Source organism: Orbilia oligospora (genome assembly GCF_000225545.1).
Source record: "Orbilia oligospora ATCC 24927 unplaced genomic scaffold scaffold00078, whole genome shotgun sequence".
NCBI classification, from domain to species: Eukaryota; Fungi; Ascomycota; class Orbiliomycetes; order Orbiliales; family Orbiliaceae; genus Orbilia; species Orbilia oligospora.
In genome coordinates, this window is record NW_011645635.1 from 1159802 (window position 1) to 1173522 (window position 13721).

Below are 13721 nucleotides of genomic sequence, written 5' to 3' on the forward strand. Positions count from 1 at the left end.
AAAGCCGTCCTCCGTACATAGAAAAGCTTAGCGAAAAGCTGACAGCGAGCGTTGACGTTCTTTCAAGAGAATTATTCATGGTGACGAAAATTGTGGGCCGGGAGCGGGAGGGTGGTGTTTTTTGATCCCTGTTAAGTGTACAGCGCCCTGCATATGCATCATGCTAATTACGGTCGCCCTCCGTCTTGGTACGTACCTAAGCTTCTGAGATGTGGCTGGTATTTTGAGTGCCTTTGGCCTTCGCGGGTGCAGTTACATTGATGGTTGACGTCCCTGTGATCCAAGGTCTGGGTCCTGTCTCTTCGGCCGACTTGTTCCGGGCCCTTACCTTATAGCCCTAGAGCTAAAGTATCTATATATTACAATCATATACGGCTGATTTACGACCTATTTGAGGCAAACTTTGGAGTGTTACACGGCGTGAACGGCTGGTCAATTCTTATATCCACATGAGTGCGTATCATATATGCATCTAAACGATGCATAACAGAAACCGGTTCCGTTAAAACGGCAATTAATACCGGTGGTCAGCTAGCTTCTAAAAGGGTTTATAAAGCTTGTATTATGATTATCGTACTGGAGAACCGGCAAATCCTCAGTAAGTGACGCCCCGTAATACGCAGTTCAATTAAGATTCTAATTATACGTAATATTATAATAGTTATACTTAGTATGTTTGAATATATCATTCATCTATAGTACAAAGCCCATTTATTACGGACCCTAATCGAGTATAAGCATTAAATAATTGCTTGAATACATACATTTAGTTACTTTGCTAAAATAAGCTATAGCTACGTAGTCGAGTTCTTAGTTTGCCGGGTGCGGGCTGCACTGCACAAGAGCTAGTTACGATAGCAAATCTTAATCCATCAATTACCTAGAAGCATGAGAATCAAACTGGCGTGCTTAATTTGGTAAATTTCCATATCTAGGGTGCCAGTTAATACCATAGGGGGGTGCACAGGTAAAAGACCGTAGCGAATTGAAGCTAGCTTTGTCAAGATCGCCAACCACGGCCTTGCTATCCCAACCAGCGTTTCCAATGCCATATTTTCCCGTGAATGAAGTAGAAAGCGGCATAGAACAGTTATCATCAAGATAGAACACGCAAGAGCATCCCCTAACAACGATACTCTCAACTAGAATATTCGGTTCCATCCTGTAGCATTTAAGCGCACTCCCCGGGCCATCAACAAACATTTTGCTATTCGGAAGAGTTGCCATGGCATAACCGTCCTCAATTCCACTGATATCAGCACCATCCAGGTGCGACTTGTTTATTTTCTCCGCCAGTCGGCCTCGAAGGCCCTGTGGTCCATAGAATACGAAACAGGTTACACTATTGCTTATATGCATTTCTTTCCAACATTTATAACTCTCGAGGAGGTCGTTATTTCCGTGTTCTTTGAGGGTATCGTCTGCGCGATTAAAAGCCCTGAATTTAGTATTTTGGCAATTTTCATCATCAAAAAACTCGCACTCGCAGTACCCGGTGACTGAGTAGCTGGAAACTTGATTTGGAAGCGACTTGTGTAGATCCTTGAAGTTTTGACATTTGTTTTCCCCGTTGTATCGATAGGTATCATTGCCGAGCGGCCATCCTATCCATCTTTCTTCATCCTCTATGTTTGCTCGAGATGAAGCCAAAAGGACCAACAGGCAGTTGGGCCCGTCGCCGTATCTCATAAGGTGATCGATTTGGCCTTGATCGCGTAGAAGATAGAGGCCTCCCGGGTGCTCCGGTTCTATGGGCGGTAGGTCTGCGAGCCACAATCTTTTTTCAAGTGATTGTAGGGGTTGGACAACGGCGTCAGCTGGGAATGTGACGGCGAAAGGGAGATCGAAGATAAATCTAGCAGCGGTAATAAATGAGAGAAGTCGCATGGTAATTTAGACCTTGGAGCAAAATTATATCTTTTTTATAATTTAATTGGCTTAAACAATCCTTGAATTGTGGTTGATAGGTTATCTCTAGTACTGTAGTGATATTTTATAAATATCGATATATATAGTAAAGAATTGGTTTAAATGATTGTGAATTAAACATTACTATGGGAAAGCCAGAGGCACATATGATTATAAACCAAATTTAAAGTAATATGGCGCAGTGCTATGGTGATGTGACAATCCAGCTAGTAGCTACCGTCGAAATCGATAAGGCAGTGAGACTTTGGACTCATGCGGAGCTCGGAATTCGGGACATACTCTAGAACCTATTTGCAGAGCAACTGACTATTTACAGGGCAACTGGTTGGCCTCTAAAATCTTAGTCTCTTCGCCATATGGCACCATGGTGAGGCCAAGATTTTAATATTTAATTGGATATAGCTCCTCGTGATACCAACCGCCGTTACAGTTAGGCATTCGCGTACCCTAGCTATATACCTTCTGGCTAATCAAGCACAACCGTTCGTGGTTAGGTCAGTTGGGCATGACATGACATATGACAATCATTCATAATTTTTCGGTTTCCAACCCCGTTTCAAAATGCGTTTGCTGTTGGATTGTGCACAGCAGTACTGCGCCGTCCTCGAGCTTCGAAACGTCACTCGCGCACACAGCTGCACGGTTCACAGGCCTGGTACTTACAAGACCGCACTCGTTAACCTGAACTTAACCCCGGAAACATATTTCGATTCGATAGTATCTGCTTGGAAACATTTTATTTGGATTGTATCAACGAGACCAATTGTGTCCTCGAATATATATTTTCATGAGCATATGAGGTAGTCGAACCGATCAATATCCTCTAGCTTGTCCGCCTGTTGCTGCGTGCACCTGTGCTTGTGGCTGGTCAATCATCAATATAGCTAGTGCAGGCAAAGCAGTTAAACCTGAGTCAGCCCCAGTTAACGCCTAGAACCAGCCGCTATGTAGTTAACCAGGCCAGGTTGGACGCTAGCTTACCCCTTTCCCGTAGTTGCTTGGTTAGCCCACGCGCACGCCCGAGCTTATAATTATTTGGTGGAGTCAAGCCTGAGTTGTGCCTGAGAATTCACTTTGGTCGTCTGCGCGTATTGATTTGAGTCAGCCGGCTGTCAGCGCGAAAATCGAAAGCTGGAGGGTTTAGAATCATATATTAACCAGCTTTAGCTGGCCTGGATTTCGTCGAAACCGATCAATTCTCAAAATCTCGAGTTTAAACGTTTAATAGGCCAGACGAGGTTTGAAAATCCCTTTACCTATTGCATTGTATTGACGTCAATCGACTGCAGCTGTGCGTCCTCGAAAACACCAACAGCCACAACGCGAACTACACACAGCCCCGCAGTAGCCAGCAGCTAGTAGACGCTTCATGCTTCAGAGCATCCTACAATATTTCCCTCGTCCCACGTCCGAGATATACAAAATGTCGCTCGCCAAAGTCAGAAAGACTGTCTTCAATCCTCTCCTTCAAACGGAAGAGGATGTTTCGGATTATTTGCGGTCACTTCCCAACCCCAATGGCACGGCTCACCCTTTCCTCGAGTCACTTTTCCTCCTCGAGAACGATGAAATCCAGAACATCAACATCTCGGACAAGAGTGAAGATTATTTCTTCTCCGCCACTGACCTGAACACCCTGTCTGAAACCATTACTACAAGGATAGAAATGTTCAATGCCTTGGAAGCCTTCAAGGATTATCAGATCATTTCACTCGTAAACCCTTACCTTGAAGTTCCTTTCGTGGCGGGGCAGATGTCGATTGTCGTTTTGTCTGTCCGAATGCCGACATACTACGACTTCTGTCTAGGAAAGGCTGATGGGTCTATGGTGCTGTACTGTAATAGAACGCAGTATTCTCTTCCGGGTATCGAACACTCCGGCGATATAAATGAAGGCACAACTCTTCTCCATCACATTGTATTCAAAGAAGAAATGGAAGAGGAACCCTTTGCATTATTTGTATCCGGCTATAGCAGCACTGCCTTGTACAGATTCAAGGAACAGAACCCAGCTGTTACGATTTGCGACCACCATGCGAAGATTATGTATGTTGTGCCTGTTCCGTTGGACCAAGCCACTATTGGTGATGCAACCATCTGTGTTCCAGTTGTTGGAAGAAGGCGCGGCGACAAAGTCTGCTATTCAGTTTTGCCAACAGCGGTCACCTCGAATCAGGTTGCCAGTGGATCAAATCTTGGAGGGGACACCCTCACTCGGGCGATTGCCAGAGAGCCGCCTGCGCCCGCGCCACCACAAACCGGAACTCAGGAATCGGGAACAGCTCAGAAGCATGAAAAGAAGAAGTCTAAGATAGACGATACTGCGATAGAAAATTTAACGATCGTGGAAGTTGATACAGAGAAACCGTTATTCGTAACTGAAGAAGGTTGCAAGTTCCCAGAATGTGCAAAGGGCAAGGGTGGGAACTATATCACATACTTCCAGGGTATCACCGTTCACTCTGAGGAGCCGGCTGATGTTGATACCAGTGACAAAAAAGTTGTCCTTCCATGTGTATTGGGCAATCCTCTAGAAGGGTCCATGATCTTGGCTCTCGGAAAACCTTTCAAGGGTGCAAAGGTCAACTATCCGCAATATAAGCGGCTCTTTGACAAGGCTCCACTTGTTGTCTTGACAGTTTCTGATCGTATGACTGATCAAGCTCGTGTGCTCAATCCGGATATTCGATGTAATGGGTTATTCATTGTTCAAACCACTACTCCATTACCATCACAGAATACGGTCTCAGTCGAAGACATCCTGAATGACATTAAAGTCAATGCCATCACCTCACTGGCAGGCCCTCAATCAATAATTGTCATTCAGCTCGGCGACAGATATTACTTTTATAGAGGTATCAGATGGACTGGCATTTTCGAGGAAATCCCCAAGTTTGGCGAAGACATCACGGAGGCCATCGAGGAAATCATCGTATCTTCATCTGCCCGAGCTCTGTTGGATATGCCGAGTGATGCTCCAAGACAGCCGTGGACCAATATTGTTTCTATTGAAGGCGACACAAAGGTTTACTTCAGAGGCGCTGTATGCTCCACCGATGACCTATACACCAATTTCACTTCATTGAAGGTTGAGGAACTCGAACAATTCAAACCGGATATCTTGGATACCCTCGCACAGGCACAAGTTGTTTTATCACCAAAGGAACTACCAGCGTTCACTTCCAAATTACAGAATTCTCTCAAGGGAATGATGGATCAGCTTATTGCTCCTGCCAAGAAAGAGTACATTGACCATCTCCTTGCCTCGGGAGGGAAAGACCGTGATCCCAAGCTTATGGAGAAGTACCGTCGAGCTGAAAAGCAAGCTAAGGTCGCCTTTCAATGGCTCATAGATGCCCTAGGTGCTCTTGTCTCCTCTCGTATCTCCTCAACTCGCAAGTACGATCTCAAACAGATGATCCGAAAGCAAAAGATTCTCGATAACGTTGCGGCGAGCAAGGATATGACATACGAAAGTCTTGCTTCTCTTCTCGAAGAACACTGTTCAGATATAGGAATGGTTATCGCCAATGTAGAAGAAGAGGAATTCAAGACCTTGCTTGGCAAAGTCAAGGAGTCCACTCTCCTACCACATCTACAGCAAATCACCAACAGGGAATCGAATGTCTGTAGCCTTGATGACAGAGTTCAGTATCTCAGCGGCCTAGATTCCGGAATCATTCTCCCAATGTCACAGGATGGCCATGTAGGACCGTTGGCTAGGAACAAAGGTGAACTAGCACTTAGTTTCCCCTACGGGGTCTCAAAGAACGAATCCGGCTCCGCTTTCGCTTTCGCCTGCTTCGATCAATTCATCAACATTAAGCACCCTTACAGCCAATTCTGGGTAGAACTATGCAACCTACATCACGTCTCGATGTTCAGAATCCTCCAAAGAGGAACAGTTACATCAGCCATACAGTCTAGAGAGTTTCAAATCCCACCAGCAAGTAAAGATCTTGGTTTCCTACTAGCATACGCTCTTACAGATGCTATGAAGAGTCTTGCGGCCACCCGCTCTGGTATCCCCAAAGAAGCAAAGTTTGGAGAAGAAGTTGATACGACTACCAAGATGATGAGGGGCCTATTCGGATATCTGATGACTATGTTGGCAGCAGGCGTTCAGCCGATGAGTATGGCATGGCAGATGTTGTCGAAGACCACAACATTAGAGGCACCACCCAAAGAAGAATTTTGGCTTTACGCCAGGATTATCGAATTGTTCCCATACACAGCCTGGCCGCAAGCACAGTTCAAGAAGAATGTGAGGCTGTTGGTTGCCAGACTGTTGAGGAAGCAAGTTACAGACCCTGTGACGAAGTTACTGAGAGAGAGTATGAATGAGATGAAGCAGGATGAGATTCGAGATCGTATTGCGAAGAGGAACGTGGTTTTGAAGTGGAGTGAAGTTGCGTTGGAAATTTTGAGTAAACTGCTACTCGGGGATTTCAAAGGGAAGGATGAAGTTGTAAAGGGCATTGCGGACAGGATGGTTGCTTTGGTGCCAAAGGAGGAATACTCGAAGAGGAAGGGGAAGAGGGGGTTGGATCGAGTGATGAGGGCCTTTAAAAGACTGAAAGAGACCGGTGATATCACAAAGGTGGATATTGAGACAAGGAAAGCAGCTGCACAACTGTATGCCAAGCGAGCGGCCTCGTTGAAAGAGCTGAAGGGAAAACTGTGGGAAGCAGCGGAGAGTGGTTTTACAGAAGCGGAGAAGGTTTATCAGCAATTGCAAGAGAAGGCACAAGAGATTGCAAGGAGATTTAATGTTGAAAAGGTGGAGATTCAAAACAGGAAGAATATTGCGACAATTCTTGAGAAATTAAAGGCGGGAGAGGAACTAGAGAAAAAGACCATCTTATCGCTCTTGAAGTGCGATGCAGAGATTTATAGAGACCCGTGGATGGTTGGAAAGCCACAGGAGCCGGAACCAAGTAAGATGTATTTGGCACACTACATCATGACGGAGGAAGTCGTCGAGATGGACGAGACTAAGAGTCAGGAAGTGATCTCGGAGAAACCCAAGAGCTTGGATCAAAGACTCTCTTCGCTCCACGGCGGAGAAAAGGCTGGGAAATTGGCACTTGTGGTCGCCCAGTTGAAGACTGTTGAAGAGTTTCTCAAGATTTCGAAGCTACCAGGGGAGGACTTCATGGTTATGTTCAGATTTTCTAATGGGAATACTGAGGAGGAAGTTGAGACTTTGAAGAAGGCTCTTGTGGAGTATCTAGAAGGCTGGGGAGATGTAGTTGCAGCTGAAGGGAGGGTTATGAATATGCTCAGGGGACCGAAGGGTCACGGCGAAGATAAGGAGATCGCAGAAGTCGATGCGAAAGCCGGGGTTGAGACGTCACCTTAGTGACTAAATGGAGGGGGCGTGATCATCAATTCGGAATCATTTTGGTTCGAATTGGGTTTAATAATTTCATGCATGTAGTTTGATAGAAGTTCTGTTGAGTTAAAAGCATCTATAACATCGGTATTTCCCATTATATTCAAATCATGCTTGATTAGGAAAGATTTGTTTAGACGTATCAAATACTAAATTTACAAAGGCTTAACTAAATTCAAAATATCTACACTAATCGACACTTTCTCGGCTCCAAAATTCCTTGCAGCTTTGGGCCCTGTTCACAGAAAATCTTTTATCTGGGCTGTAGGTCTTTTGTATTGCTTCGGTCCATTTTTTCTAACCTGCGTCTTCTGTTCGAATGCATAGGCGAAATTGAGCAACTTTTGGTCGTCCCATGCTTTCCCAATGAATAGGAGCCCAAACGGTTCGTTCGGCGCGGTTGTTACTACCCCTCTTTCATCCTTCTCTACCACTGTATCGTTCGAACGAAACCCCAATGGCACTGTAACTACAGGTAAGCCAGCAATTGCAGCAATATCAACAGGAGCGTAGTGTGCTGGTACGATTAGAGCGTCTAGCCCGTCAGGTCCTCCAGCGGATGCGAGCGCACCCAAGATACCACCTTCGCCACCAAGACGATAACGAAGCTGAGTGAGGTCCCATGCCACCTTGCAAGTGTTATCTTCACACGGAAGCTTTTCGGTGTCGGCTTCCCAGAGAAATACGTTACGGTCAGGGTACTCTTCTCTTGAATCTGAGCGCGTGTAGTTGATAAGACCAAAGGCGTCCTTGATATTATTGGGATTAACTGCTAGGTCGTTTAGATATTTCTTAATACCCGTCTTGAACTCCATCCCGCAGATCGAGTATAGCGTGAAGTTGAGAGTAAAAGCTTTGTAGTCTTCGTAATCCGTGAATTCTCGATTTTCGTGTATGGTGGCGCCAAGATCGCGGATGATATCCACTGCCTTTTCAAACTCCACTCTGAAAGGATCGGTACTGTTCATAATATCTTTTATAACAGCGGAAGGTATGCCGATTTTAGCACCTCGAAGGGAATCTTTGTTCAGATCCCGCCAGTATTCTGGAATCTTGTCGAAAGGTATAGCAGATGTGTAGTTATCTGCTGAACATTTCCCAGCGATGGCGGAAAGGATATAGGCGGTGTCCTTAACAGTACGAGCCATAGGGCCTATACTATCTTGTCGCTCAGAGATGGGTATTACAAGAGCTCGAGATGTGAGGCCCATAGTAGGTCTTATCCCCACTAAATTGTTCCTCCAAGCAGGAGTTACAATCGAGCCTGATGTATCAGTTCCTAGAGCTCCGAGGGCGAGACCTAGATCCGTAGCTACAGCGGAACCGCTACTACTACCTTCAGGACGCAACCCTGGATAGTATCCACTAGTGATCTGGCCGTGACGGGAAGACCAGCCTGGGGTGCTATTGCTAGAACGGTGATTAGACCATTGCGACAAGCCCACCTTACCGAGGACTATTGCACCAGCGGAGCGCAATTTAGCGGCTACCGTACTGTCTCTTTTGACCTTTGCCCCCACCAAGGCGTAGGAACCAGCCGTAGTATTCAGTTTGTCAAGTGTTGCTATGTTATCCTTTAAAAGAATAGGAACGCCGTGCAGTGGGCCCCTGATCTTGCCGCGAGATCGCTCGCTGTCAAGAGCTTTGGCGATGTCGAGGGCATCGGGGTTTATTTCTTGAACTGCGTGGAAGGTGCAATTCACTTGTCGTATGCGAGCGATGTAAGCGCTTGTTAACTGGTAGGAGGAGAAGCAGCCGTCGCGAAGATGTGCAGAAATTTCGTCTATGGTTATATCTATGAGGTCCGGAAGGTCGGCAGGGTTTATTTTACCTGTAACGTTGTAATTTAGTATTTCTCGTTTGAAGATACAGCATGTGCACTAGACACACCCTACGGCGTTGATATCTCTATGCATGCATTGGACGGACGGTGAAACTTACAAGAACGGGGACCCACTGGAGAAGCTGTTGCCATTGATAGTACCCCCAGGAGAAACAAGAAAGTGAGCGACCAGCGCTCTAAGAGGTATGAAGACATTATAAAATGATATTGGTTATACTTGATTTAATCCTGTTAAATTGTATTATACCTGATACACTACACTACCTCTTATATATATACCTAATTATATATACAATTAAATGATATCAACCATTCGAATTCGCATAGAAGCTAGACATCATGATCATCAGTACTAGGGACCAGCTTTCATAGGCCTAGGTGGAACTGCGCCACGGGCGAAAATGTTTTGCAGCGTGTTACACAATTTCCCCCCAAAACATTTTTGCTGTTGTGTGTATCATGCATGTACGTTTCCATAAAATTCCCCGTCGAAACCTGTGTCGCACTAACGCTTGAGATTCTTGCCGAATAAATCGATCTGATTCGGGGAACTACCGAAAAAGAAATTTGGGAAGACTTATACGGAGCAGTACCTAAGTAGTTGCTGTCTGTTGTGTGACCCGTAGCCACACGGCAGGTATTTGTAAACCAGCACCACATTTTTACTAGCACCCCTTCACCCCTATCCGACACAATGCAGAAAATCTTAGGTTAAAAACTTGCATGTGCTTCCCTTCATAGTACAGTGGTTCAGGAAATATGGAAATCCTCCAGGCCATCCGTAATTTCCATGTTGAGGGTTGCCCACAACCGAAATCACGAAGTTTCAAGCCCGGAACATGAGCAACTAACCCAGAATTATTCTCTATTCTAATCGCTAAGCATTCGGATGGACGCTCATGTTTTCGTGTCCGCGGAGTTACAGTTGAATCTGATCTTTAGTATATGCATGTAGGAGACTGCAAGGCATTTATTTAGTCAGTCTGAAACACCGCTTCCGGAAAGATTTGATCAAAATACATACAACGAAATACAAGCAGACCATACATGTACAGACAAATCATATTTACTATCAGATACTACCAACCTTACACAATAGATAAGTTTACCTTTCCAGCTAATTTAAGCCCACCTGGACACCTTCCCTAGTTACAACGGTAAAATTTGGGACAATGAACTGTGTTGCGGACGAACAAAATGCAACAGGTACCTGGTTGAATACCACGCAATTGCTATCGATCGACCGTGTAGGTAGCTTATCGAAGAGAATAAACATGGAAATAGTCCTAATTTTCTTTCCTTCTTTTTTTTTGTATAAACTGGCGGAGATTAGTCATAAGAATATGCTTCTGACTTTAGATTAATCTGAATGGTTGGCCTCGTGAACGACAAAATATTATAAACTCAGGATAAATGATTTTAATCTCTATATGTAAGTAAATAGAATATAAAGGCGGGTTTAGGGCGATATATCAGGGGAATAGATACCTAGAGGGAGAGCTAGATATCCATGGTACAGTATGGTCATGCAGCTGGAACTCTATGGGTTACTCACAATTATCCTAACGGTAAGACTCTAGAATCTATATGCCACTACATTAGTAAAGCAGATGTTCAAATTTGATGTATTGCACTTATTTCAAAGGGTTTACACAATACGAGGCTAAGTTTTACAGTGCTCAAGTACTGAGTTAGCGGCCATATATAAGCTATAAACTTGAAGGCACCCAGGTAAGTATATATATAAATCGGTGAAACGGCTAGTCTCCAGAGAAGAATTATGGGATAGCCTAAGCATAGCTAGTCTTGTGCTACAACGCGGCTCACACCGGTGAGCTGTTGCTATAGATACTGCCTTCTGGAGTACAGATTTAGGTATATAAAATCTGACGTCCCACGAGACTACCACATGCACAAGACTACCACGAGACTACGGCTCCGTCCCAATTCATCCCCATTTCATCGCCACTTCGCAACTGTCGATCTTCCATTAAGACGGTACCGGTGTCATGGGCATAATTGTGGACTATTTCTCTCGTTCATAATTACCTTATATATAAAATAAAATGTCTCTTCACTCGCTTTACACCGAACCTCATCATCCTCTTCCCAAAGGCCTCCTCGTGAAGAAGCCAAAGACAATCAAAACTGAAAATACCTCAAACTCTGATGAAACCTCATTCTCAGTCCATATCCAGAGACATAGACTTCCAAAGCCTGCCATCACAAACGAACCACGACATACATCTCCTACTGTCATGAGAAAATTCATGGACTGCATGAATAACTTTTCCTGCTTCGGAGCCGGCGCAGACAGGCCCATCAACCCCAACAACGACGGAGCAACCATGAACTCCAACAATATCGTACCACTAGATGTTCCAATCGGCCATCTGGAGCCTTTTGAAACGCGACCAGTGGTTAAACTCCCTGCGTTGCCAGACATTAAGAACAGAAAGGTCCTCAGGGAAATCTTGAAGGTCGATAAGAAGATGAGAGACAAGGTTGAAGGTCATTCTCCAAACCAAAACGGTGTCTTTAATGATAGTAGCGGAAGCCGTTTTATGAAGGCTTTTTTAAAGTCAAAGCTGGAGGAGCCTTCCTATGCTCGTACCGGTGTCATTATCATGGACGAAGTTTTGGAAGATATCATCGGCTCCAAAGGAGCAGACCTCGAATATGATCTTCAGGAGGTAAAAACTACTACATCTTCACCCAATTGGTCTATTTATCCTTCGCTAACAATGATCCCTTTCCTAGCAAATCAAACAATCATTTCTCACAGACAACCAAGCTCACTATTTCGCCATATGCTACCGGATGGAGCAGCACATCCATCACTACGGTGACTGGGGTGCAGTCACCACTAAAGAACTCGCAGATGTCTTTCGCGGGTATATCGGAGCATTGAGCTCTGAAAATGAGATTGGGTTGAAGGGAGTTCATATCTGGCTCCACAAACTCTTGGGCAAGGCAGTCATCAACGAGATTGAGTATGCTTCGTGGACCGAAAAACACGCCCGCCAAGCCGCCAGAACGGCCAGGGAAGAGTCTCAATATGAGTTTGATGGTCTATCATTTGGACTAGGAGATGGCCATTCTGCTGAATTCTGATTGATATTCAACCCTAGCCGCACTTATCTCCACAAGTGTGGTTGCGATACTTTTGCCTCTTTGCTTTGTTTCCTTCCAAAAATACAATACTCAACTATTGCATGCTTTGAACTAAAGAGACTTCGGAGTAAGCCTTTGTACTCCAACTTGAGCAATGATTGAGGCAGTATACCCGTGACCCTTTTGATAATCGATTGAATCTATTTGATAAAAATAATTTACAATAGTTATGACCTTGATACATATATCTTGTTCAAATGCACCTCTTCTAAATTCATATTCTCGTTAATCGTATAAAATATTTAATATGTTTTTATGCCGTCAACAGACCAGGGCTCGCTCCAAGATCTCTTAAACTCATTCATTCATAGTCCTCAGTATTGTCTAGTTAATCTTCTGCCTTTTCAGTTGCATCTTCCTTAGGCCCTTCCTCTCCCTCATCTTTTTTTTCATCGGCTGCAGGTTCATCAACTGGTTTCTTCTGATCAGCCGCTTCGTCTTCCTTTGGCTGTTCTGGTTCCTTGTCTTCCTTTGGCTCCTCCTTATCTTCCTTTGGCTCCTCTTTATCTTCCTTTGGCTCCTCATCCTTAGCCTCCTTATCCTCTTTTGGAGCTGCTGGATTTGGTTCACCAACTGCGATACCCTTAACTGGCTCAGGTTCTGCCGTGAAGACTGGCAAGTGGCTCATTTTCCCGAGGCAAGAAACGGCATGAGACCTAATAGGCGGTGGTGGGCAGCACGAAGGGCATGGCTTAACCCAGTGAGTAGTAGTTGGTGCTCTATCTTTACACCTACAATCCCATTCGATTGGCATTGCCTGATCATATACAGGACAATCAGGATTAGCCATACACCTAATCGCAGGGCATTTTGGAACCGCGGTGAGGGTGACGGATGCGGGGCAATTCTTAACCCAGGCTGGTTCGACCGCTGTTGGTGTGGGTTTCTCTGTGATTTTTGAGGATTTGACGCAGGTTAGGCCCTTGTAGGAGGCATAAGATTCGAACTCCTTTTGACCGGGTGGTCTTTGGATTGTTCGGGTGTAGGTTACGGTTTTGATGGCTTTGATGGTTTTGTATTTGGTTACGACTTCAGTGCGGACAATCGTTTTGGCTTTTACGTTGCCGTAGTTGGAGGCTGCGCCGAATTGGACGAAGCTATACACAGTATGATATAATTAGTTAATTGTTTATACAGCAATGAATTTTCGAGTTATAGCGAAGATAAAAGGTATACCTTCCAAGCAAAAGTGCGGGAATGAGAATCTGCATGTTGTCTATCTGGGTACTAGTATCCTAGTTTTGCTTTGTGGTTCGATGTTCTGATATTTCTATCTCGACTCTGCACACAGAGGATTCAAATGAATGACAGAAGTTTGGGGGAATTTAGGCTCAAAAAAGAATGAATAATTTCCAAAAGAATGAAGTGTCCGAAGGAGGA

General features: G+C 44.8%; 5 protein-coding genes across 5 annotated transcripts; 2 read left to right on the plus strand and 3 right to left on the minus strand.

Moving 5' to 3' along the window:
- Positions 1-909: 909 nt before the first annotated feature.
- On the minus strand, positions 910-1887 carry AOL_s00078g351 (uncharacterized protein; the record flags this gene model as incomplete). Its single annotated transcript, XM_011123614.1, has 1 exon — positions 910-1887. The coding sequence occupies one exon, from the start codon at positions 1885-1887 to the stop codon at positions 910-912; it is 978 nt and encodes a 325-aa protein (XP_011121916.1).
- Positions 1888-3352: 1465 nt separating this feature from the next.
- AOL_s00078g352 (uncharacterized protein) lies at positions 3353-7291 on the plus strand (the record flags this gene model as incomplete). Its single annotated transcript, XM_011123615.1, has 1 exon — positions 3353-7291. The coding sequence occupies one exon, from the start codon at positions 3353-3355 to the stop codon at positions 7289-7291; it is 3939 nt and encodes a 1312-aa protein (XP_011121917.1).
- Positions 7292-7563: 272 nt separating this feature from the next.
- Positions 7564-9362, minus strand: AOL_s00078g353 (uncharacterized protein; the record flags this gene model as incomplete). The annotated part of the gene is made up of 2 exons (XM_011123616.1): positions 7564-9155; positions 9266-9362. The coding sequence occupies 2 exons, from the start codon at positions 9360-9362 to the stop codon at positions 7564-7566; spliced, it is 1689 nt and encodes a 562-aa protein (XP_011121918.1).
- A 1871-nt stretch (positions 9363-11233) lies between these two features.
- AOL_s00078g354 (uncharacterized protein) lies at positions 11234-12281 on the plus strand (the record flags this gene model as incomplete). The annotated part of the gene is made up of 2 exons (XM_011123617.1): positions 11234-11860; positions 11928-12281. 2 exons carry the CDS (start codon positions 11234-11236, stop codon positions 12279-12281), a joined length of 981 nt encoding a protein of 326 aa, XP_011121919.1.
- Positions 12282-12669: 388 nt separating this feature from the next.
- On the minus strand, positions 12670-13552 carry AOL_s00078g355 (uncharacterized protein; the record flags this gene model as incomplete). Its single annotated transcript, XM_011123618.1, has 2 exons — positions 12670-13438; positions 13518-13552. The coding sequence occupies 2 exons, from the start codon at positions 13550-13552 to the stop codon at positions 12670-12672; spliced, it is 804 nt and encodes a 267-aa protein (XP_011121920.1).
- Between the last annotated feature and the right edge of the window lie 169 nt (positions 13553-13721).